Source organism: Agelaius phoeniceus, chromosome 4 (assembly GCF_051311805.1).
Source record: "Agelaius phoeniceus isolate bAgePho1 chromosome 4, bAgePho1.hap1, whole genome shotgun sequence".
In the NCBI taxonomy this organism is placed as follows: domain Eukaryota; kingdom Metazoa; phylum Chordata; class Aves; order Passeriformes; family Icteridae; genus Agelaius; species Agelaius phoeniceus.
In genome coordinates, this window is record NC_135268.1 from 32,246,710 (window position 1) to 32,273,578 (window position 26,869).

Consider the following 26,869-nt stretch of genomic DNA (forward strand, 5'->3'; position numbering starts at 1 on the left):
TGTTGTCTTTACCTTTCCAGCCTTGTAAATAAATATGAAATATTTTATTTTGTTCTTGACAGAATATGTAAATGCTTTATTCATCCTTACACCTGTTCTGGCAACCACATTTGAGGCTCAGAAAATCTGTGCAAGCTGCGGTGTTTGTAAGCAAGGATTTCAGCAGTTGTTCGGAGCAAAGGCATCCTCTTTATGCTGCCCCAGAAGGCATCTCGGGCACTGGGAAAGCTAGGGAGCAGGCTCGGGTGTGCGGCACGTACACCGGCTCGGGTCTGGCACGACTCCCTCTTTTTCCAAATCCCTGCTTGAGGCCGGCAGCGCTGTCACCGCTGGTTCCGGAGCGTGGGGCAGCCGGCACATCCCGAGCGTGGGGCAGCCGGCACATCCCGAGCGGGGGGCAGCCGGCACATCCCGGGCTCGGTGCGGCCGGCACATCCCGGGTGCGGGGCAGCCGGCACATCCCGAGCGGGGGGCGGCCGGCACATCCCGAGGTCGGTGTGGCCGGCACATCCCGGGTGCGGAGCAGCCGCCACATCCCGAACGCGGCGCATCCCGAGCGCGCTGCCCGCCGCCTTCCCCGCTCCCGGAGCCCGGAGCCCGGCGGGCGGAGCCGGCGCCGCGCCCCGCCCGAGCCCTTCCCCGGCGGCGGGGCCGCCCCGCCCGTGCCGCCCTCCCGGCGTGCGGGGGCCGCCGCCGCCGCCTCCAAACTTTGTACGGGGCGAGCGGCACTGCGGCCCCGCCGCCCGGGAGGGGAGAGCGGCGGGAGCCGAGCCGGGCGGCGGAACCGGGACAGCCGCCCCGCTGCGGAGCGAGGGCTCCGCTCCCCGCCCTGCCCTGCCCTGGCACAGCGGCTCCCGGGCAGCAGCCGGCCGTGCCTCGCTCGCCTTGCTCGGGGCGAGAGGAAGGTAAGAACGGGAAGGGGGACGGAGCGGCGCTCCCGGCACGGCGCGACGGCGGGATCCCCTCAGCGCCCAGGCACGGATGTCTGTCCCCGGGCACGGATGTCTGTCCCCGGGATAGGTGTCCCCCCCCGGGATGGGTGTCTGTCCCCGGGATAGGTGTCTCCCCGCCCGGCATGGGTATCTCCCGCCGGGAGCCGCGCACCGGGGGCCGGGAGAGAAGCGGAGCCGTATCCCAGAGGCGCGTTTGCTGCCAGCTGCGCCGCCGGCAACCCCAGCCCCTTCCCCAGCGCAGGCACTGCGGTCCTGATGGGAATGCTGCTTGCTAATGTAATCACGTATTCTGCCCTTTCTGCTTACTTGCTCTCAGAACCCGTGTAAATCCTCTTTGGGCCTTTCTCGGCCGAAAGTTAGATGCAATTTGGTGCCTGACCATGAGGATCTGGCTGCTGGGGGAGAAAAATGTGAAAAAAGCCCCGGTGTGGTGCAGTATGCAAGGTGTGCCAGTAAATGCTATCACCTGGAGAGTTTATCCCAAAAAAAAGAGCAGAAAGGGTCCTGTCAAACACTACCTGGAGTGTCACCTCAGTTTTATCCCCATTTTTTGAAAGCAATTGATATCTTGCCCACAGAACTGTCCCACCAACCACGTCAAACTTGTCCAGTTTATTTCATCACTTGATGACACACGAGCTCATTTCTCTTTTAAACCGTGGTTGTCCTTTATTTCTCCCTCAGCTTTGTCTTATTGACAAGACCAAAGCATCTTTCATCAGCCTGAATAGGGCAGTAACAAATAAAATAGAAGTGTCAGAGCAAGAGAAGGCTTTGCTAAAAAGAAGGAGTTGCAAAAAGGAATCAACAGAAAGTCAGGGACTAGAGAAATGGGTGAAACTACTTTTGGGAAGAAAGGGAAGCTATGTTTTTTGGCTGAGCCTGGATTTAGGGCAAAGAAGGGAAAGAATTTATATTTGTCAGCCCTCTCACCTTTCTACTGATGTGTAGACATTACCTGCATTGAAAAAAATTATGAGATTTTGAAGCATCTGACAGTCCTGGGAACTCACCAAATCTCTACTGTAATAATGTATGGAAGAGTAATTCCTAGGTGTAGGAATGGGTCAAAGGAAAGTGCTCATCACAGTTCTCAACTTCTGCATAGCCATGACTGTGCAAATTGTGGTGGGTCTCTCACATTTCTAACCTGGTGGACTAAAGGTGTATTGATAAGGAATCCCCTAGGCTTAGGCTAGTAGTTGAGCACCGATGATACTGCTAAAATCAGTGATGTACACTAGTACGAGCAGCTGGCACATCTCAGCTACATGTCTTGTGGTGCTTCACCTCTCAGGCTTACACTATTAATTGTTGAATTAATGTAGACTAAACAGTATGGCATAATTCTGACCTGTTTAGCTGGGAGGAAAATGCCTTTCCACTCATGCAGTCGATCTGTTTCTTTTGCAAAATAGCTTGCCCTGAGAAATTCTTTGGGATGTGTTGTGCGGGATAGAAGCAAGCAAAAAGTGTTCAGTCTCCTGCTGGTAGCCAACACTCCTTTCTCAGTTTGGAAACCATACTGAAGGATGTCAGTCACTGATAGTTACTGGGAACAGAGGTAGGGATGAAAATGGACCTCTGTTCCTCTGAAGGGACCTCATTTCCTCTGTGAAATGTTTCTCTGAAGATATAAGGAATTGAATGGAGCTGATCAAAAAAGAACAAGAATTTTTTAAGAGCCATGTTCACCCAAACACATCAATAGCTGTTTCTTTAGGCAGACTTGAATTTGGGAAGGGCTAAGCAATGTGTAACATTCGATGGCAAGAAAGTGACATTTCTTCTCTACGTTTGCTTTCCTTAGGGAAGGTAATGAACGGGGAAGTCGAGTGAATAACTCAGGGCTGCCTTTCCCTTTGGTGGCAAACAGTGGTGTTTTATTGGTAAGTTTGCTTGGCACTGGTAATTTCTTATTCTTTTCCCAGGCCAAGGAAAGGCCAGGTTCTCGGTTCTTGGTTAGCATGCCCCCCATGCTCTGGGCAGTTTTCATGGGGACATGTACTTTTTTACATTGGACTGAAGTCCAAGTCAGCAGCTGATTGTAAACCATTCATATATTGTGCCTACCAAAGTCTTAGGGTAGCACAGAATTTGGCTCAGCCTGTGTAAGGAAGGGAAAAAATAGTGATTTTTATGCCAGTGGTGAAATTCTTACTGAGTTCAGGAGGGGAATGATTTGCTCTTCGCTATGGCTGCAGTCAGAAGTGAATGCCTGATTGGCAGCCTCCAAGGAGCTCTGTTTTCTGAAACATCACACAGAAAGGAAATATCATGTATAACTGTGTTTCAATTGTTTCTTGAATTGATTTCAGCACGAATAAGTTATGCTGTCATTACAAAGAAATGCTATTATTTCCATTCCGTTTCAGTGGTATTTTTTATTTGCCTCATGGTACAAACTATTGTAAAACAAAGTTTCTTAAAGAAAGATCCCAGCAATTAGCTCACTGATGTTAAGGAAGGGCATAAACCTGTATTAGTTTTAGAATTTAGTAACTATTTAAAGGAAACACTTTTCATTAAGGAAAAGCTGGAAGATTATTATGCTAATAACAGTCTGGATGGTGCTGTTCCATGTAGAATTCCCATAGATATTACTGGAAGATTTGTGCTAAATAAGCACTAGTTTTATGTAGTGGATTGTAAAAAAAATTATATGCTGCCCAGCAGGATCTTAATCCTTCTGCATTTACTTAGGCAAACTTTGTCATTGGAATGCTTTTGAAATCTGTTCCAATTTTCAGCAGGAGTCATGCCTAAATAATATTACTGGATCAGCCTTCAAAATGTAAGGGCAAGAGAATTCAAATATATTAAGCCAGATCTTCTCTTAATCCTGCAATGTAACATGTGGGTTAGGAAAGAGATGTAGCTTTAGCTCTTTGCTTCTTGTCTTAGCCCATGTGGACCAATTTCTCCACTTGTTCTTGTACTGTTTTGTTTTCAGGGGCAGCTCTGTGGCTTAGACCAGGCTGCTGCGAGGATGGGGCCCCTGGAAGCAGTAGGTGAGGACAACCAGACAGATGAAATGAAAATGGAGCTGTTCACTAAGCTGTACTTGACAAGATACACCACACCACTCAACGAATTGGCTCTGGACCCTAAACCAGAACTGAAGGACAGCACAACACTTGTTGAAGTACAGATAATTCTTATCTTTGCCTACTGCTCCATCATCCTGCTGGGAGTGATTGGAAACTCCCTCGTGATCCACGTGATCATCAAGTTCAAGAGCATGCGCACAGTGACTAACTTCTTCATTGCCAACCTGGCAGTGGCTGACCTGCTGGTGAACACTCTGTGCTTGCCCTTCACTTTGGTTTATACGCTCCTGGGCGAATGGAAGCTGGGCCCGGTGTTGTGCCACCTGGTGCCCTATGCCCAGGCCCTTGCTGTCCACGTGTCCACTGTCACTTTGACTGTGATCGCTCTGGATCGTCACCGCTGCATCGTCTACCACTTGGAAAGCAGAATCTCAAAGCGGATCAGCTTCCTGATTATAGGAGTTGCCTGGGCAGTCAGTGCCCTGTTGGCAAGTCCTCTGGCCATCTTCCGTGAATACTCGTTGATTGAGATCATTCCTGACTTCAAGATTGTTGTCTGCTCTGAGAAGTGGCCAGGGGAGGGGCAGCTCAACTATGGCACCATCTACAGCATCTCCATGCTGCTGATCCAGTATGTTCTGCCTCTGGCAGTCATCTCCTATGCCTACATCCGTATTTGGACCAAGCTCAAGAACCACGTTAGCCCTGGGGCAGGGAATGACCACTATCACCACCGGCGCCGGAAAACCACCAAGATGCTGGTGTGCGTGGTTGTGGTGTTCGCTGTCAGCTGGCTGCCCTTTCACACCTTCCAGCTGGTCAGTGACATTGACAGTCAGGTGTTAGACCTGAAAGAGTACAAACTGATCTACACGGTGTTCCATGTCATTGCCATGTGCTCCACGTTTGCTAACCCCCTCCTCTATGGCTGGATGAACAACAACTACAGGACGGCCTTCCTCACGGCCTTCCAGTGTGAGCAGCGGCTGGACTCCATCCACCCCGAAGTATCAGCAGCTTTCAAAGCCAGGAAGAAGCTAGAAGCCAAGAGGATTCAGTTCCCTGGGGACTCTTTCACGCAACCTACCAATGTCTAAGATGTCTGACTGTAAAGAAGAAATGAGTATGTTGTGGACAAAGGGATGAACCCATTTTGGTACATGCATTTTCAAAGCGTAGTTTTATTCATAAATGGTGAAAGAACAGTAGCAGGAAAGTCAAGGCAGGTATTAGGATTTGAGGGGAGTTGATTGATGCCAAGAGTATGTAAATATACAACTGCAAGAAAGCAAAAGGGAGAGGCTTAGTTTATGGCTGTCTCTAACAGGGTAAATATAAAACTACTCCATCCCTCCCATATCTTCTTGTCAAGTCTAAATGACAAGTGCAGGGTTTGCTGGTCTTGCTGGAGGAAGGCAAATGGCTGATTTGTAGCATAGGAATATTGGTGGTGGGAGTGGGTAGTTTTTATATTTGATGTGAAAATCAGGGAGTGCAGAAGTCTGCCAGGAGAAAGAAACATGTCTGGTGGGAGAATCTGTGTTGGTTAAACCTCAAACTTTTCAGGCCCCTTTTCTCCTACAGGCATCTTTTGCAAAGACAAGGGAATTAAAAAGAGAAATATGTTACTTCTTTTTGACTTGTGCTAGACTATTTCAAGCCAGAGCATTTGAAATAGATTAGGTGGTGAAAACAGAAAAGAAAAGAGAAACAAAACCCACCCAAATACTGGATTCAGTGAGAGGAAAGGTCAAGTTTCTACATAAAATGGAATGTGGGTTTTGGCCAATCGAATGGGATAAAAAGTCATCCCTTAAGAATTGGAGTTTATGCTGGTGAGAAAATCACGAGCCTGTGACTTGATCAGTCATTCCCTGCAGATTCCTGCCTTTCATTCTGCTCTGGGAACAGCTCACAAATGCAGTGCTTCAAAGAGGCATTTGAGGGCAGGGAATGCAGGCTCAGGTCTTCTGTGAGCACTTCATAAACTGCTAATATTTTCATTTTCAGGACCTGCTTAAATGTCTAATGTGTTATTAACTCCACAGGCTTTGAATTGTGGCTGCTTCTGCCTGGATAATAAAACAGCAGATAATTCTGATCCTCTGGAAAGGCTGCTAGATGGTAAAGTGCTTTTCCTTATTGTGGTTTTATGTCACATATTCATCTCGACTCAGAGCTTTTTCCATCTTTAGCCTTTGTGAAAATTAAGAACATCTGAATGACTGTAACCTAATAACAGTATGCTATGTTTATGTGATAACTTATCAGTTATTCTGCATGCCGTAGTTAATAGCTAAATTCCTTTTTTTGCTCAGGTATAAAATTTTAATCTGTTTACCATGTTGTACACAGCAATGTTCAACTCTTCTGTGTCTTTGTTAAGCCTCTTTGAACTCATTAAAGAGATGAAGAAAATTTCAATCCGTGTTTATTCCCAGCTGCCCTGTTGCTTATCTAGAATAAAAACAAGTGTGATATTTTCACTTGAAGTCTAGTTTGATGCCTACATTTCAGTAGCCTCATTTTTTCCTTGATTTTTTTTTTATTCCTAAATTCATTATGTTCTCTCTTACAAATTAAAACCCAATAAAACTCCAGTGCTGAAATGTTTGCAATGTAATGAATGGTATCAGGTCTTTATCAAGTGGAGAAATTCATCTTTGTGTATTCAGTATCTGACACCATCCTTTAAATACCCATGAAATCATTTCGACTTGGATTTTCATGAGCAGAAAAGGGAGGTCTAGAGAATTAGCTAGTGTTTACTCGAGCAGAAAAAAGTATCCATCATTCTTAAACAGTTGTACAAAAATAGATTAATTCTTCACCATGTTCAGGACATGATATTGCCCACAAGTTATTTTTATCTGAATATTAATAATATCCAAAATGTAAAACTCTTACGGGTGAGGAAGGATTATAGAAGTGTGCAATTATTATGGACATCAATCACATGTATCACTTGACTCTGAACCCTTCATCAAAAGTATTATTACTACAAATAGCCTCCTTTATTTGAAACACAAATGATTTAAAAGTTCTGTTTCAACTCCTTTAAGCCTGTTAGAGTGTGGTGTATAGACAGTTTTGAAGTAACCATGACAGTGTGTGCAAAATCTACAATTGCCAGACTAATTCTCTGTAATTTTAAGTCTGCTTTACATCATCCTGTATAAGAGCAATTAATTACAAATAATATTTCCATTTATTTCATGGCATCTTTATTTTATGGCTTCCTGAGCTTTCTCTGCAGCCATCATGCTGAGCCAGAACTGGTGTACTAGTTTACTGGAAGGCTTTCCTCTCTGCCTTGTGGAGGTGGTGCCTTGGTCAGTGCCTGCTTCAGGGTAAAAAACCCATGCACAGTGTCCCACTCAAGGTGTGGATTTTCCCACTGGCACTTGAAGAGGGGATGTGGAAGAGCCAGCACTGACTTATGCCTCTTGCATTGCTTAGTCACTCCTGGGACCTGGCTCCTGCATGAGCACAGCTACACACTTTAGTACCCATCACTAGGGATGTTCCTAGGAAAACACAACATTTTATCATCAAAAGCAATGATGTAGCAATATCCCTCAGGGTTTCCCCAAATTCCAGCTGTCAGAAGGATCTGGGAATTCAGGGTTCATCCCCATTTCCCTGTAAGGGAAAGTGAACCTGTAAGCAATATCTGACCACTGGACTGAGAAGTCTGCAGGGGACATTCTGTTTTGCCTGAAATAGGAACCAGGATCCAGGTCTCCCCATTCACCTATTAATGCTTTAATGATATTTTTAAGGCATTATATTCTTTTCCTGTTGCTTAGGTACAGGTTTCATACAAAGCCAAAGAATAACAGCAGCATTCACCCATTGCATAATTTGCTAGTGGGCAGCAGGGCATCCCATCCAAAAGGAAATGTCATCAGTGGTTCAGAGCAAGAATTTGAACTAATGTACCTCAGTTCTCATCAGTGTGACTGAGCCAGCACACTGCAGCCTCTCCTCAGGCAGCAAAGTATTTCTTTTTAGAGCTGTTCTATTGTTCAATTAAACATTGAATATCATGGTTTTATGGGCAGGAACTTATGACCTTTGCATGGCACTCAGGTTCAGGGACAAGGATATCAGAACAGATACAGACAATTTAGGCTAGGCCTCCTCCCTTATCCTCCATGAGTACATCTATTATAAAGATACTGCAGCACAGGCAGGATGAGCTCACTGGGACTAGTGCTATGCTGATCTTTGATATTACAGAAATGAGATCTATCCACCACATAGATGCCATCAGATGTGATGTGGGATCCTAGCTGGTTATCAATTTTCTCTTGGCCTCCGTGGAAGAAGATGTTTTGATGCCTTTCAAGTTTTACTGGCAGAAATGTGCCTCCAGTCTCTGGCAGCAGCGCAGTCCTGAATGGTCCCTTATTGTGGATATTCTCAGTTCAGTTGAAGAAAGAACAGAGATAATTTCTCCCAGGCCAAGCCTGGGAATCTTAGAGGAAAAATTAAAACAATTATTATCTCTCTCTCTGTGGCTGTTATAGATATGGTTCTCCAGAGTGTGCTATTCATAGTCACCAACAGAGTGAGATGTTTCTACTTTGAGACCAATCCAGTATCACCTTAGCGAGTCACATTATAAAAGACCCACTACTTTCATTAAATGCCTTTCCCTTCTGATCCACCTGGAGACTGGAGTCTTTCTTTGCCTCCCTGACTCAACAGCATCAGGTTATTCCATAGGTGCAGCTGCAGCTCTGTGCTCTCCCAGCTCTGGCAGGGCACCTCAAGCCTGGAGGCAGAAGAGCTGCACTCGTGCACTTTCCTGAGGCTGTCGTGGGCTTGCCTCGGAGGAGAGCACAGCGCTCTGCTGCTTCTGGACAAGTTCTAAAGTCACATTGCCTGTACAGGGTACAGCAAGGGCCTACAAGTGGAGAAGCAGTACTGAGTGAGCTTGCTAGGATTTTATGGGAAGCCAGTGAAGATGAGGTTTTGGTAAGTGGGGACAGTGCTGAAGCCTCTCACTGACCCTGTGAGTAAATAGCCTTCACTGAGAATTGTGACCTCCACTCAGGGCTGCTCCCTATGACTGAACAGAAAGATTTTCTCAGATTGTTAATGTGAGAAAAAAATAGATTTGAGGCCATAATTTGAGGCCATAAGCAGTTAAAATAAAAGGACTAAGCCCTGACAGCAAATGGGTTTAATATGCATATCTATTAATATATAAATTGTACGTCAGAGCTGTGCAAAAGTTGTTCTGTAGAATAAGTGTGTAGAAAATAGTTGTCTGTCTGTATAACCCTGCTTCTATACAATGTGCAATGGACATACATACCTTGTCAACATACTAATAAGTTAGATAACACTAAGAGTAATAACAGAATGGAAAACACTACCTGCATTTCATCTGTCAGACCACAAAAAAATCACTGAATTCAGTGATTAGTATAATCCATTTCCTTGCTTCATAGTTTCTAAACTCTCTCTAGGATTTTCTTACTTTAATCCAGATCAGGACATTAAGGCATGAATTTTGTCTTTGGATGCCTGAGTTATTTACCTAATACTGTCATTATAAATGCCACTCCACAATAGGGAAACTACTTTGTGCCAAATTACAGGTTCTTTGCCCTGAAAAGCTACAAGATGTATGTAAATCCATGCAAGATTGGTTTCGCTAAAGACCTGTGTACTGCGGTACAAATGCTTATTTATGCAATCAGTAGTGATTTTCATATTTCCAATTGGCTGTCATTTTAAAGGAAATTAGTACAAGTGTAGTGAAGAACTCTGAGGCTGGTAAAGCTGGAGAAGTAAGAAAGTCGCAGGATGGTAAGAAAATCACAGGATGAGCTGGTGCTTCAAGAAGAAAGAAAGAGAGAGCAAAAACGAGGCTAGTGAAGATGTCATTGATTTATAGACTTTTGTTCTTCCTTAGTCAGACCAGTGAGAGAAACGTGTAGAAATGAAACCAGGCCAAATGAAGACATATGTACGAGGGACAGCGTTGCCCAGGGAAACTGAGGAACTTTCAGAAGAAATTCCTGTGATTGTTTGAGCCTTAGAACTCACATCATGTTCTCGAGCCATTAAACCCGGATGTGTACATTACTCCACCTAAATACAATACTGCTGAACAGCTCTGTACTGATAAGGTATCAGAAGCAATGGATGTGTTATTAATTCTAGCCAGGATATGGGATGAATAATGCATACAAGCTCCTCATAAGCTCATTTCAGATGGGATATATGAAAAAAATGGTGCTTGTATTAAAATCTTTTCCCTCTCAGACTTCACTGAGCTCCTGTGGAAGCAAGAGAGCTTCAAACTCTAAAACTTGAAGACAGTGGAATTAGGTATCTGAGGGATGGATGGAGGCACAGTGTAGCTCGAAAACGTGATTATAATTTTTGTTTTCCTGATCTGCATAGGAGAAAAGGCTGTAGTTTGCCTCTTGGACCTGCAGCTGAATTGCACAACTGGAGTTTATATGAAACAGACTTTTATCTGCATGCTTCACAACCCTCATAATCTACTAACTCTGCTATGCATGATATCTTCAACAGCAGAATCCATGCTTACACATTTATTGGGTCAAACTATTTTTTATCCTTTCAAGTTTGCATAGAAAAAGAGAAATTTAGGACAATTGTCCTATTTATTATCATCCTTCAAAATCAGTTATTTGTAGCCAGCTGGATTTTAAAGTTTTTTGGCAGTACTGTAACTTAGTAATCTATTTAAGGTAGCCAAGGTGGTGAAACAGCCAGCCTTGCTCTCATTGCACTCTGGCTTGGGGCAAGCCCATCTCAGCAGAGCATGGCTACAGCTGCTCACCAAATCAAACCTGAGGCCAAGATACCATTTCCCAGTGGATTCTGAGGATTGCTCCCAGAATCCTGAGCTGAGGAAATATTTTTCAGTTTTTCAGTGCTTGGAATCTTGGTTTATGCTGCTGTGAGGACAAAGCAGCACGTTGCATTTGGCAGCATCCTTCATCCTGGTTACGCTCTAAAGTAGACAGCTCCACAGGTTGTAAGTGTGCAAGTGCCACATGTCTGCTGCCTCTCCAGGTCAGTGTAGCCCAGCTTCCAGAGAAGCTCTCAAACAGAGCTGACAGAAAGTGTTTCACAGGTACCCTTGGACTGAGCACGTGGAACTCTCCCTGTCACAGGGACACTGAGGGCATGAGTGATGACAGGGTTGCTGTGACAATTCCTCTCAGGGAGCTCATCCTTAGCTCTGATTAAAACTTGGTCTTGTACCTCCCACTCTCTGGAGCATTGAGGGGGCCTGAGGCACCAAAAGCTGATGGCCACTTCACATTAAGACATGAAGTGAGTGGTGGTAGACTGGCACTTCAGCAGTGACTTTCTTCTCTGTGCCTCCATCAGCTGTACTGCTCATTTCAGAACTGAACTGGCATGAAGATCCATGGGGAAAAATGTTTTACAGATAAGAAGTGTTAATGTTCTTGTACTGACACTAACACTGGCTGATGGGTGGTTTTGCAAAATAGAAATACTTTACGACAGAGCTGGGTGTAGCCGTGGTGGGATGGAGGTGTGCAGCAGCAAACCTCTCCTCTGTCACCACAGCATGAGGAAGATGCTTGCACAGAACCACACAGAACTTGTTCAGGCCAGTATGATGTGCAGGAATCAAGAAACCTCTTCCAGTTTAATTCCTGCTTCTGTAGGTGACAGGTGAAAATTCAGTGTTAGGGATATACTATGGTATTCAGTGTTGAGATCTCTCACAAGGCATATTAAGCCAGAGGAATGATTGCAAGGACAAGTAGAACTAAAAATTATGCAAGGGTGAAGCTATAATAAAGTCATTCTCACTGTGCATAGCAAGTTTGCTTTTTTCCAAGTTAAAATTCCATGGTTATCTCAGATAACTGGAATCAAAGGTAGAGAAAAGAGAGGAAGAGAACTCATTGCATTCAGAACCCTTATTTTATTTGCTTGTTTTCTTCTAATGGGGCAGCAAAGGGGCTTATATCCAGCTCCGTGTATAATTGATTACCAGGACATAAATCGAAATGAAAAATCATGCTCTCCATAATTGCTATTCAAAAGCCTAAGCTTGCAATATTCCCTGAAAGTATGCTTTCTGATTTATCTATGCCATTCATCATGCTTCCCCTATTAGTACTTGTGCCTGTGCCATGAATTTCTGATTTTAAACCTCAGAAAAAGCTGCCTTTCTGACTCTTAAGTTAGCTGTAAAACCCAACGGTATTTTATCTTACTCTTGATAAACTACTGTGTAGTATCTCTCCTTATCTCTTCTTCTATCTTGGGCTATAAGAGCATGTAGCAATGTCTACTTTGTGTTTATTATTTATCTGTTCCTGACAAACTCCTGGAACACTTCATAATGTCATAAGCATCTGTTGCATATGTATGATACAGCTAATTTCTAGCTTCTCTGGCTTTCCTATGGTAGAATATAGCTGTTCCAGTCCATAAAAAAAAAATCCAATTCATCATTTTTGTTGCTCAGTTTGCTACTTCTCTGAGACATAATGTGGGTGATACCAGAAAATTTTTCTCTCTCTCTTTGTGAGATTATATGTATATGGAAAGCTTGGTACTACTATGAAGGAAATTAGAGTATTTGGCTGCATAATGCTTAAATCTTGATTTCTGAATAAAACCCCAAACTAATGATTCTTCAAATAGCTATGCAAAGCCCAGTAATTTAGCATTAATAAAGCAGCAGAAAGTCCTGCATGGGCGCTTGACAGGACAAGATGGCAGGATGAGGCAGTCATGTGACTTGAAAAATACTGAACTTTGGCTCAAGAAGACACTTTGCTTACCTGTTTTGTCCTGTTACACAGGAAGTTGCTTGTCCCTTCTGCTGGAAACAGGTGCTCATAGTGCAGGCTCTGCTGCTGAAAGGGGAGGATCCTGGTAAACAAAATACATAGGCCTTTGTGTGTGATTCTGGCAGAATTACACAGCATCCCTGAATACCTCCCCTTTCACATTTGGTTGCCCATCTTCCCACTCAGTTTGCTACAGAAGAGATATTCCTCTTGGGATCTACAAGTGACAATCCTTCATGGTCTGTTTACAGCCTTATGTCTCCAGAAAACCTAAAGTGACATTCAAACAGTGGGAAAAGAGCCAATAGTGCAGATAGAACTACAGCTCTATCACAGCAAGCCTTGCTTTTTGAAACAAAGGAAATGCTGACTCATCAAAGAAGAATAGGTAAAATGAGGAATGTTAGAGCACTGATGACATTTTTTGTTCCTGTGCTCGTGATTTCAGATTAGAAACTGCATGAATGGTTTTCTACAGAAGTTACACCTAACCAGGATCACAGCTGCTGAAATGAAAAACAGATGAAAGCGGTTAACTATTAAGACTGCTTTTGCCAGACTGAAGTGCACTTCTAATCTTTGTACTGTTGTGATTCTTGGTGTTGGTATCTATAGCTGAACTCCTGCCAGCTGATGTGCTTACTGTTCAACTTTGTGTTACAAAAAGAGCTGAAAGATAGAGAAAAGTAAATTTTGGTGACAGTTGCTTTTGAATTTATGCTTCCAACTCCATTTGATTCCTTTGAAAATCTCCCAATAAACCATGTCATGCCTTTAGACACACATGGCCATAGCTCACACAACCTGCCCGGAATGCTTGGCAGCACCTGACTCAAATTTCATTGGACCTGTCCTACCACTCTGACGGAAGGCAGCCAAGTAGGAGGCCTTCATTTTACCTGGGTAATTTGCAGCCTAATTAAGCATACATTCTCTCAGACTCAGGCTGAACACTCTCAGGGTGGAAAGCTTGCAGACACTCTGCTGTCCTTGGTGAAGTCCTGGCTCATCCATGAGGATGCACCAAGTGTGAATGACTGGGCCCTCAGAGCTCTGTCCATCTGCAGGTCTCTCTAAGACTAACATCCAGAAAAGCCAAGGGAAAGCATGCACTTTGCACATCTTGCCACACTTCTTTCCTTACATTGCAGCCTACACCTTAGGATGTCAATGTAGAGTGGCTTTTATCAGTGTTACTTGGAAAAAATGGGTGCTACTTTCTGTATCTCCATGGGGGTTTTAGAAACCATGTATTTGTCTGTAGCCCCTGCTTGGAATCTCACCACAATAACCCTCTTGAAAAAGTGGGAAAGGCCCCTCATGTAACCAGGTTTTTTGGTCTGCTCCATTTCCCGGGGCACTTCACTGATCTGATACTGGATATTTTCCTCCTGGCTGTCAGGAGGTCAGGTTTTAACATTCAGCAATAATTTTGGTTGCTTGAGTGTGTAACCAAGACCACTCTCATCCTTTATTCCTACCCACCTCAGCATTTGAAATTGGAGTTTATGAGTTTCTTCATGGCTGAGAGTCATATACACCCATATTTAGAGTCTTATCCTCACAGAGGCTGCTGAGAACCTTTGCTTGATGCAGATTTCAGTTTTTCACTAGGCACTTTTCAGATAGAAAGAGGTGAACCAACCCTAAACACAAAAAAGCAGCCCAGTTTCTGCATCCAGCTTTAGAGAAGGACAAAATCTACACAGAGAGAATTGCCTATTAGAGTTCAACAATTCATTGGATTTTCATTTCCCATTAACACACACAGCTTAATTGATTTTTGAAACAGTTCATTACAAAAGTATGGTCCTAGGCAGTGTTCCTAGTATACTTTCATAATGTGGCTGCAGACTGGCTAAAGGGAGATGTGGGCTATTAAGGCACAGATGTGTTCCCATTGTTTATAATCTTGGAAACACTTAATGCAGACCCTGCAGGATCTGAACACTGTGGCACCTAGCAACTCAGGAGTGCTTCAGTCCTAGTGTACACTGGCAGGTATTTTATTCAGATAAACAGCATGCCACTTGAGGTCACGATTGCTTTGTAAATCCATACTTAGGAGCTCTACTGAACTCTGTAAAATTATACCAGACCAAAATATTCTTTTTCATGGGGAAAAAAAATAAAGACGAGCCTGATGTCTTATTTTACCCTCAGTTACTTGCTATGTTTAATACAAAGTTATTAGTTGCCTAACACTGAGACTTGTCTATCCTTTTACTTCTCCTTTTTTCCCCCACCCTGAGCAATGCTTGATTTGAGTAGAGCAGTATTTTAAAAGGAGAGGAAAAAGTCAGATGTTGGCAAATATATCTGGAAATGATAGTGAGCCATTGGAAAAGAAGGAAAAGTGTTTTTCATGCAGAAATTTGTATTACACACTTTTTTTGCCACCACAAAATGTAGCTAAATGCTTCCATTCGGTGTTTTCCAAAGCAAAGCAAAACAGAACAGTAGGCATGTAAGCTGGTGACCAGATTCTCAGCTGCCATAAATTAGGTCAGTGTAGCTCCACAGCACATAGCAATACTCAGACCATTTATATCCCATTGTGGCACCAGCCTGAAGAACTCTCCCTTCCACACACTCAATTTCAGATAGAGGCAATAAAAGGAAATGCACTATGTTAGCACTATGACAAATTTTTTTATTTGCCCTACTTTTATCTCTTTGGAGCTTTGTTTGGATGGATTATTGGTAAATGCAACTTGTGTCCTCCATCTGAAAGCCCTCCTGAGGCAGGAGGGAGGACACAGGAGAAAGGGGCTCTGCAAGTCAGAGCAGCCAGGGCTGTGGCCACAGCTGTTGCCAGCAGCAATGGGCACAGGGGAAGAAAGGCTGGTGAGTAACTGGTGGCTGGAAGGTCTTGGGTAGGAGATTGAAACAGAGATGCCTGAAAATGGGATAACAGGAAGATGGGGGATTTTATTGCAAGAGAGCTCAAAATGACACGGTATGGGGATAGAAAGGAGAGGTTGAGGTCTTAGAGCCAGGAGATCAGATTTTATAGAAGAACAGCTGTGTGAAATGGTAACAGAGACATGGATTAGAGCTGTGGTCAGGGATGGGTAATAAAAAGAGCCTTTTCTCAGGCCTGTTAACTCCGTATCTGTTAGGTACCCTTTTCACTCAGCTAAGTGTTTTTGAGAGTTGACAATCTGTGATAATGGTGATATCTGCTGATCTCCATCCTTTTTAAGTATTGTTATGAAAATTGAAAAAACATTCAAGGGCATTTAACCACCTGAGCAAGAAGTTTTACTAGTATTTGTGTTCTTTCTTTTAGTAAAAATAAATATTTTATTCTGACTTTGTCCTAGAAGTCACAAGATTTGAAGAGATCCCAGGGAAAAACTATTTTCACTGGTTTTAAACCTGATGCAGTTCCCTGTTTCTCCACACTGTAAAATTTCAAATTTAGCAACCCAGTGGACAGTCCAAATGAAGCCTGAAGCTCGTCATCAGCAGCCAGTTTCCTTGGCTTGAGGTTCAGCAATCCAGCTGATGGCTGGCAGTTGCTCCTTCATCTGTTCTTGTTCCCATAGAAACAGAGAGAGAGAATAGTCAAACTTAGGTAAAGCTTTTTTTCTTGTTTTTTTTCCTTCTTTTTCTGAAAGAAAGAACAGCAGCAAAGATGTTCATGAAGTGGTGCTTGTTTTCCATGACCTGGGGCTTTTTATCATTGGAACTGGCAGAAAGTAAGCAGCCAGCTTCAGAACCATAGGATCCTGTGGAATCTACAAGAGGTACAGGCTCAAGTGAAATAGAGACATGGAGATATTTTTTTCAGACAAGCACATTGACTATGAGTCAACAGCAGTATAAGATCAGTAAGAGTTTACCAGATGAAAAAGTAAACAAAAAAGCATGAAAAAACAGCTGTAGGTGTGAATTCTTCTCTTTGCAATTTAATAGCATTTATTGACTCTAGTGAGGAGCAGACTGTATTGTTTGGGTTTCTTTCATTATTCCATGTGCAGACATGATCAAAACATTTGCTGAAATTGAATTCTTCCTTTTGTTGTAATTTTCTGTAAAACTACAGCCTGGTTGATTTGTGAGTGCTTGTGCACACACTTCTTTTGGACATTATGGTGCTTTCACTTAATTCTTCTGAAATTATTCTGGCTCTGTAATGGTGCAGAGGAGCAGCAGTTAGTCCAATGAGTGTGTTTTACAACACGCATTCCTGTAAAAATAAGACAAATAAAAATAAGACTTGGCATTTAAATGTGCCAAAAAGGAGAAGAAAGTATCTCTTCCAGGATGGCATCCCTTCTGCCTCAACATTTGTTGGGTTTATCACTACTGTGAGTGCCACGCAGCCCTTCAGAAGGACTTCAACAGTGTGGAGAGATGGGAAGAGAAGAAACACCTGAAGTTCAACCAGGACACATGCAGGGTCCTTCTCCTGGGCAAGTTCCTGCACCTGGGAAAGAATAACCCCCTGCACCAGTACGGGCTGGGGGCCAGCCTCTGGACAGCAGCTCTGGGGACAATGGAGCAGCAGTGTGCCCTCGTGGCCAGGAAGGTCAGTGGTACCCTGGGGTGCATCAGGAAAGTCATTGCCAGCATGGCAAAGGAGGTGATCCTGCCCCTCTGCTCAGCCCTGGTGAGGCCACGTCTGGAGTTGTGTCTAGTTCAAGGTAGACAATAAAGCCCAGAAGTGGGTCCATTAGAGGGGAACAAAGATGATGAAGGGACTGGAGCATCACTCTCCTCTTTTGTGAGGAAGGACTGAAGGAGCTGGGCCTGTTCAGTGTCAAGAAGACTGAGAGAGGACCTCATCCTTGTCTATCAATATCTGAAGGGAGAATGTCAGAGATCCAGGCTCTTCCCAGTGGTGCTGATCAACAGGACAAGAGGCACTGGGCAGAACGTGATGCACTGGAAGTTCCACTGGAACATGAGGAAGAACTTTACTGTGCAGGTGGCTGCGCACTGTAACAGGTTGACCAGAGAGGTTGTGGAGTCTCCCTCACCAGAAATACTCAAGAACCCTCTGGACACAACCCTGTGCCATGTGCTCTGGGATGGCCCTGCTTGAGCAGGGAGGTGGTGACCCACTGTGGTCCCTTCCAACCTTACCCATTCGGTGACCCTGTGATCTTCCAGAGAGACAAATCACACAGGAATGACAGTGCTCCATCTGATTCAGACTAGTCACAGACTCATCACAAACATCCATCATGCCCAAAGGTTAACATCTTTTGGTTCTCTTAGCGAGGCACTACATGTTTGGCTGGACATCCATTTAAAGCCAATCTCCAGACAGATTTGGGAACAAGCTGGAGAGGTGTCCATCGCAAAGGTTACCTTAATGAAAAGCATCATTCGGGGAGTTAGTTTCCATATTGTGACGTGATTTCACAATATTTTTGTTGAGTTTTCATGATAATTTATAATCTTATATATGCAGACACTAATTTCTGTGGTCTTCAAACCTTGGCAGCCCTGAGGTTCTTCTACTGCATCAGATGAGAGAGTAAACTGAGCTGGTGATTGTCAGGGTAATAAAATGGATATGGAAAACCAAACCCTCTTGTCTGTTCTTATGAGAAATACCTATTTCCAATAAAATTTTTACATTTTAGTGTAGCTAGGAGAGATTTCTTGATGGTTTTCATTAGTAAGGAACATTTTAGGATTTTAATTTAAGTGTATTTGCTAACAAGAGCACTTAATTTTCTTTCATAATTTTCTTCTTTGCCATGGAAGGCAGCAATTTTACATTATTTGACTACATCTAAGAAGTCAAATAATAGTGCATCCCGCCTCTCCTTAAAATCTTGGAGACAAAAATCTCCAATTTCAGTTTGAAACAGCCAAGAGAGTTAAAAAAATGAAATTTACTTATTGATTGATTGATTGATTGATTGATTTGTAGGAGATAGATGAGCCTAGATTCTCTGCTTTACTATTCTTTTCTTCTTGGTGCCCTATGCTCAAATTCATTCACTTTCCCTCATAGCTGACTCAGAAATGTGAACTGTGAATGTGGACTCAATATAACTTATTTTTATTCACCAGCTGGGACACAAGCAAGGTAATAAGACAAGCTCTTTCTTCATCAATTATCTTTCCTGTATCAGAGAGGTTTTACCTTTTGTGTATAGAAGGTCAAACTGAAAATTACTTATAGAATGTAGGAGTTTATTTTTTAGAGCATCAAAATGAGTAGACAAGATTGAATCAAAGGTCTGTCTAACCCCAGAGGGCCAGAAGAAGTGAATAATTGATGGGGAGAGAATAGTGACAGAGCAGGCATATCATGACAACTCACCCCAGTACATCCTGTTTTCTGCAGAGCTACACACACTGCACATTGGTAATTTATATTAAATAAATCCTTGAGTGCTACAAAATTGTTATATTTCAATGCCAACTTGTCCAAGCAAACCTGTCTTGCTTTTTGTGCTTATTCAAGCACTTAATACTCCATGGGCAAAGATTTCAAGGTTTAAATGCACGTTGCATTAAGGACTAGTGTTTCTTGGGTTTCTTTGCATCTGAATCTTGTCTTTTTTTTTTTGCTGTCTCTCTCAAAAAACGGAGCTCATGACCTTCACCATAAGAGTCTGGAATACCTTTGCCTTGTGCCCACTGATGAAAAGATCTTCTAACCATTTGCTTACCTAGAGCTGCAGTGTAAGAGAAATAGGGACTTAAACTTCAGCAAATCCTATTTAAACCAGAGGCTGAACTGTCTCCATTAATAAATGATGATTTGGGTGAAGATAAAACAACTACTAGAAAATCAATATTTAGTTATTATCCAAGGATACAGGCTGTTTCTATCTCTTTTCACATGAAATTACATAGTAATACATTCAGCATTTTGCTGATTGGCTTTTCACCAGCAAATCATTTCTTATAAAAAGCAAGCAATAGCCCAGCTATCAGCACGAGGCAGGCATCATGCATCTCATTATCTGAGACACAAGAATCTAACAGGGAAATACTGCTGCTTCCAAATCATTCCTCTGCTCTCTGTATTTGATAATGTTGCTGTGAATATGCTTGTGGTGCTTTTGATGGGTGTTGGGCTGACATCAAGAGATGGCTGAAAACAGAACTTGTCTTCTGCACCCCCAGAAGACAAGGAAGATCAGAGAGAGCAGTGACAGTAGGCACATGTCAGTCAGACTGATGCTACATGCTACTGATTATATGCCATTTTTCATAATCCAGGTTTCTCTGTGCCTTTCAGTAGGACTTTTGTTTGCAGAAGTGAAGGCATAGGATGTGTGCTCATCCACTCAAACCTCAAAGAGTCATATGGCAGGCTTGAAGAAGTTGGTAGAAGCAGGACAAGGTTTATTCACTTGGATCTCTGGTCTTATGAATTATGGATGTTTGGTAATTCTGAATTATGACCTTTTTTGAGTGTTGTATGAAAGGAGAGAAGATCAGCACCCCCCTTAAAAGGGTGGAAGAGGCCCTTGTGGTCTGTACAAAATGCATACAGTTAAGGCACTGCCACTTTGTGGCATCTAACCATGTTTAACCCAAAGAACAGCACAAGTTGTGTCAGGCGAAGTTTAGGTTGGATGTTAGGGAAAGGTTATTCTCCCCCAGGGTGGTTGGGCACTGGAACAGCTCCCCAGGGAAGTGGTCACAGATCCAAACCTGGCAGAGTTCAAGAATCATTTGGACAATGCTCTCAGGCACAGGGTGTGAGTCGGGGTGTCCTGTGCAGGGCAAGGTGTTGGAATCAATGATCCTTGTGGGGGTCTTCCATTTCAGAATATTCTATGATTCTGTGACAAGGCAAAAGGCAAGTATTTAAAGTTGCTGCCTGTCCAAATTCACTGGTGGTTGTTCAAAAATATTTCAGACTATTGAATTGCATAAACATGTCTATTCCAGCACTTGAGGTATAGACACAAATGCACAGAACCCCTTACTGTAGGTTATAGAAGGCTTCAAAATGCTGCTGTCAGGTGTGCAGCCAGAACTGACTCGGGGTTTCTTCACAATACAGGTAAAATTCAGGTTTCAAATGTGATGTAGTAAAATTCCTTTCTGCCTTCTTCTTGCAGGTTTTACCCTCCTTCCCACAATGGAAAACAGAGCTGTGCCCCATTGCCCTGCACTCCCCTGCCTGCCTCTGAGTCCATGCTCCGGGAAGGAAAGCAACAGGTACTCCTGGCCAGGGCTGGGCTCAAAGAGCAGGAGGGAAGGTGCCAAAAGAGCTTCTGGTGAGCACAGAAGCCCTGCATCCATCCATCCATCCATCCATCCATCCATCCATCCATCCATCCATCCATCCATCCATCCATCCATCCTCACTTCTGAAGTCTCCCTATGGAGTGCACAGGGGAGTTTGGTGTGCAGCAGCAGTGGGAAGGCCATACAGATTACAGTTCCTTTTCCCTCAGTGCTGGGCTCTGTACCACACCATGGGCCCCTTCAGATCTTTTTGGGGGTTTATTCACTTCCCATGTGAAGTGAATCCCACCAAAGAGGATGCTAGCTAGCTCATTAATATTCTGCTGTGCTGTGGCTGGATCCTGAAGCTCTCATTCTCATTCTCTTTCTCATTCTCATGCAACTCTGCTGCATTGCATGAGACAAGCAGCGTAAGCAACAGCTGCTTAGCTCAAAGCACATTATGAAACTTGTAGGCATAAAATGATTAACATAATTTCTAAAATCTAAAGAAAATTTAGCCATGGCTAATTTCCCCAGGTGCTCTAGAAATACCTTTTTCTTGTTTAAGAGGTATATAGGTCAGTCAAGTGTTATCAGCAACTAGCATTTAATGAGAAAGCTAATGCTTTCTCTGCTTCAGTCATCAGTTTTTCTAAAGCTGACTATTCTCAGAAATCTGGGTTGTTTTTTTAAAAGATATATAAACATACTAACAAGTAACACAATATACAGTACAGAGGTGCAATCTCTGTCCTCATATTTCATCAGGAGCCTCTTTCACTCCTCCTGCACGTAGCACTTGTTCTCTCATTTACTAATTCTTTAAGGACTGACCTGACATTTTACAGTTTATCATCATTCAAGAGCAGAGCACAGCCAAACTGTTTCAAAAGCACACTAAACACAGTTTGTACCCCAGGCCCTCCAATCCTTCTTTGACAGTGTGTATTGAACCAGACTAGGAAAATGATCTGAAATATTCCAGTGCCACATATATTTGAGCAAAAAGGAGCAGAAGAAGACAACAGTGAGGGAGGAGAGAGCTGCCTTTCCTAAGCACTGGATAAAGTGCACTGACACACACCTTAATCAGTGTGGGGATGGTCTGGCTTGGTGTTATGGGCACAGTTCATATTGAATTTCTGATTTCTCTGCCCAGTGTCTGGAAGATCTGTTACCTGTGATAAGGACTCCAGCACTGCTAGATTGCAAGTCACATAGTGCTCCCTACCTACCTGCAGTCCTGCCTGTAAGGAGTCAAAAAACCCAAGAAGTGCATTAGAGATGCTTTCCTTCTGTTAAAGATGCTTAGCAAAATATTTCTGTAGAAAAATGAAAATAGTCACCATCTTCTGCAGCAGCACAAAAGGACAAATCAATTCCAATGATACAGAAGGCAGTGTGGCTCCCCATGGACTTTCTGTTCTCAGAAACAGTAAGAAACTTGAAGTAACCAGTCAGCAACAATCAAAGACAATGAAGCAAACACTTCTTGAAAGGATTTATTAAACAGTACTGTCACATCATATGATCATGGTCTTATCCAGCATGCTTTATTATCCACTTATTCAATATTTACAAATGCTTGATCCAATGTGATGGGGAGCTTTCCTTCCTTTTTTGTTAAGGTTTTGTGAAGTAAATAATTAAATATCTGTATATGGAAAAGGGAAAAAAATCAAGACACTGAGCAAGTTAAATGTTGAAAAAAATCAGGTTTGGAATGAATCCCATGTGATTTTCATTTATTCAATGAGTTGAAACAATTATCTTGCAAGACATTAGAGATTCAATACACAATGCTGCTCAAGAATGACGTTATATTTATAGTAAACTAGGAAGTATTGTGAGACAGAAATTAGACACATTCTCTTCAAAGCTTGACAAAGGTTAAATTTTGCCAGGGTGTTCTGGCAAAAGAGAAAAATAAACATACGCAACTTACGCAAAAGAGAATTTGCCATTAAGGTAAGTGTTTTGTGGTTTTCTGCCACATACTGGTACCATTTCTCCAAAGCAGTAAACAATATGCTACGTGCTTCTGATAGGAAAACACTCATTTAAGTGGTGCATTTTCAGAAATGAAGTTGCATTCATTTACACTTACTTTTAATTAGAAATTTTTGCAAGATTTAATTTTAATTTTTTATGATCTAACATATGAGACCCCACAGTTTCAAAATGCTGTCCCAGGATCTGCTAAGGCTGCCCAAAGAGGTGTTGAAGAAGTCCGCTATTAACAGAGAGAACAGCATTCTTCAGTCTCAGATAATAAAAGCAAAATGCAATGGACAAAAACATTTGATTAAAATATCAACGTTACCAGTAGCTATGAATGAAACTGGATTAAAGGCATATAATGTCTAGGAAGAACTGATTAAAATGGCAGATTGTAAATCCATTGAAAGACGGATTTCTTGCACAGATCTGTGACTGCAGCTGCAGAAGGACTAAAGGACATGGATACAGCCTGTGACAGGTACACAGAAGCATCAGGGAGGTAAAAATGCAAACAGCCAGGGCTGGGGCTGAGCAGAAAGTGCCACTGACAAGAGAAAACTTCTGAGGAAGTGAAAAAAACCTTCTTTTACTAAGACTTCTGAAACCTTTCCAAGTTCTTAATTTTCTGAAACATCTAAAATGACTTTTTAAAATTAAAAATTACGAACTATTTCTCTGTGGCATTTTGGTTTTTCATTGTTCCAGTAATATGCTATGGTAGTCTCCTAACCTTATTTCCCTATCAGAAATATGGAATTCTACCAGAATATGGAATAACTGGGAAAGTTGTCTGGTTTTGCTTTGAAAACGTGTAGGAAGACTTTCCATTTTCCCCTGGGAATCAGATGAGAGTAAAGCAATAGGATGACAAGAGCTGGCTACAGTAGAAATGCATTTATTAGACAGAATAAAATTGTGTTAAGAGTATATGCTTTATAGGGGAAAGACCAAAAGTAAAGTGTGGAAAGAGATTCATTGCTTATCAAGCTGGGAGAAAGATAAAATGTGAAAACAATTGAGTGTCTGAAAGATTAGAGTACTGTCAATATTAAGAATATGGATTAAAAAGATTAGCATAATTGACACTAATTTCACATTGTGTAAATTTGGAGTGTAATGAATTTCAAGAGGCTATAAATGGTAAACCAGTGCTGTTAAAAGAAAAAACATTGTCTTCCTGCTTATGTTTACTTTTCAAATAGGTTACATCACGACATTTTCAGTGAAACATTAAGATTTTGATTAAAGCAATTTCTATAGGCTGAGGTTGTTTCCTATTAAAAGAAAAAATCTAATTTTCACTGAAAACAATCTTGGGCTTTCATTATTTACAATGAAAATTATAGAGCCTCTTCATAAAAAGAGATATATTCTGATGCAGATACCTTTGGATATCCTAGAAAGAGACCTGCAAGTGTATTCATGATGAAATAGCAAAGACAGGAATTGAGAGAAATGAAAGCAGCCTTGGAAAGGACATCTGTGGAAACAAAGAAAAATGAGTGCTTTAAAAAATATTTATGCTAGGCTGATTCAAATCACATTGTGAGGCTGGTGAGTCATGGAAAGCAAGAAAATAATAGGATTAAACAGAGGACTGCCTTGCAAGATGGCTAAAGCTCGTACCCTCCACTACCCTCCCCAAAAGTGATGTCCCTCATCTCCTGGGTGACCAGGTGAGGAGGAGCCATCCCCTAGTGAGGGGCAAGCTGAGTTGTCCTACAAAGCTGTGCAGAAGCAGAAGAGGCAATTAATGCAGGGGATTGCATGCATGTGAGCTTCCCATTTGCTTGCATCTGTTTGCCGTAATAAGCGAGCGGTGAGCGCTGGCTCCATGTACCCGACCACAGGAGCTGAAAGGACAGCACTGAGAGAAAGATTTGCAGTTAAATTGCCTGAGCAGACTAAACACAGAAAGAACATTTTAAATTAGCTGGGTTCAAATGTCGGCTCACTTCAGAAATTAGAATTAATCTGATCTATCACCGTCTCGCACATCTGTCAGCATGAGAAAATCACTGACTGGCAAGGAAACAGAACTGGCTGTCTGCTCTGGTCCAGAACAGCAGAGCCATCAGATTTCAGGAAGGTTTTTACTTCTCTTATGATGGGAAACTAGGGGGAAAAAGGAAATTAACTTTAAAAGAGGAAACTTCTCTACCATAATGATAAGAAAGGGAACTCAAATAGCATAGAGAGAGAATATAAACATTATTAATAAGAATAGTCATCATTTACATGAAATAATTACATTCTTGTAACTGCTGCCTGTGGATTAATCCCTGTGAATACAAACATGGAATTACTCATTATTTCTCCATACTATCATTGCTACATTCATGCTTCTTTATTTTGGTCCCAATCTTTATTTTCCTCAAGAACATTTCCCAGTGAAGGCATGGGTCAGGGTAAGGAGAGCCCATGGTGCCCAGCTCCAGCGTGAATCACAGGGTTCATGGTTTATTCCTACCCTGTGTCAGACTGAGGGCACATATCTCAAGAGTGGCCAGAAGTACAGCACCATGGGAATACTGCTGCTTTTTCCTTATGTTGCTGTCTGGGATGTGAACTGTTCTATTAAGTGAGGCTATGTCAAAGACTTCCATGTCAGCCCCAGGTAACTTCTTGTCTGATTCCCAAATCCAGCTGTGAACTCAACAAGGAGCCTTCAAAAGCTGTTTCCCTTTTTCTAACAAAAAAGAATCGCTCAGAAAATGAGGCTGATGTGTGCTGGGCTGTCAGCAGGCTGCCTGGGGAGTGACACGCTGCCAGCAGTTGGTCAGCCAGATGGTCACTCTGGACACAAGCAAGAAATTGTTTTTTTCCTTTATTTGTCTGAAGCTAACTTGCTGCTCAGCTCTTAATTGCTCAGTGGAAAAAAGGTATGCAAGTCTCTTTTTCCCTTTCATCACAGGTAGGTCAGTTATAGCCTGTGTTGTCTAAGCAGATGAGGAGGAAACAAAAGTGTCTGCTGGCCTGGATCCCCTTGGGTTTTTTGGCCAGGGTACAGAGAGTGATGCTGGTAGGCAGTAAATTTATGCCAAGTCCAGGTGAAATGGCACAGAGGTCTAACCTCAGACATAGTACAGATTATTGGACTTCATGACTTTAAAGGTCTTTTCCAATCTAAATTATCTATATACCAGCCTGAGAGTAGCAGCAATTTCCTTCCCTCATCTTTATGAACTATTTTTCTAACTCCCCATTCACTCCTCAAGAAGCAAAGGGAAGAAGTCGTTGCTGCTGAGGTGCCTCCAACCAGAGAGCCAGACCAAGAGGAAGGTGACCATACAGCATGTGAGGTGTGCAACCAGGATAGACCAACCCAGCCTTGGTTTTTGTAAAAGACCAATATATTCAATTTATTCTTCTTGCCTTCCCCTCTGCAGTATGCACTTATGGAAAGGAATCAATGAAAGAGCTGTGGCTCCAATTACAGCCTGTTTCCCAACTTGCTCCAGGGTAATACTCAGACTGAAACAAATGGCAAAGCTGTAGCTTCCCCTCAGTCTTTAAAGAATCCATCTTTCCTGACATTCAGACTAAATTTAAACTGCAATCCAGGACAATTTGGTGATGGTAGCTGATTGTCTGTCTTCAAGTGACTTTTAGCCGCTGTGTTGCATTATCACTATTTTGCATCTTGTAGCATGGAGTTAATTTTACGTTATCCATGGTATTTGGGCAGAGAACAATGAGATGTGTATAGGACAAAGCAAAGTAAAAGGACATCTCTACATCAGGCTTGTGCACCAAGAAGAGAAAAGAAAGGTCAGCAGCTCTGTAGTGCATTTAGGCTCCAGCAGGGGCTGATGAGAGCTGGCACACACATAAAACCTCATGCAGTATTATGCCAAAGTATCGGTTTCTGGAA

General features: G+C 42.6%; 1 protein-coding gene and 1 non-coding gene across 3 annotated transcripts; both read left to right on the forward strand.

Moving 5' to 3' along the window:
• Positions 1 to 631: 631 nt before the first annotated feature.
• NPY2R (neuropeptide Y receptor Y2) lies at positions 632 to 6,427 on the forward strand. 2 transcript variants are annotated; one of them, XM_077177233.1, is made up of 3 exons: positions 632 to 905; positions 2,764 to 2,842; positions 3,907 to 6,427. In XM_077177233.1, exon 3 carries the CDS (start codon positions 3,943 to 3,945, stop codon positions 5,098 to 5,100), a length of 1,158 nt encoding a protein of 385 aa, XP_077033348.1. In that variant the 5' UTR covers positions 632 to 905; positions 2,764 to 2,842; positions 3,907 to 3,942; the 3' UTR covers positions 5,101 to 6,427. The 2 variants fall into 2 exon arrangements, with proteins under 2 accessions (XP_077033348.1, XP_054489361.1); XM_054633386.2 differs by lacking the exon at positions 2,764 to 2,842.
• Positions 6,428 to 20,226: 13,799 nt separating this feature from the next.
• Positions 20,227 to 20,347, forward strand: LOC129121083 (U6atac minor spliceosomal RNA). Its single transcript, XR_008534367.2, has one exon. It is a non-coding gene; the product is annotated as a U6atac minor spliceosomal RNA (small nuclear RNA).
• The last annotated feature ends 6,522 nt before the right edge of the window (positions 20,348 to 26,869 follow it).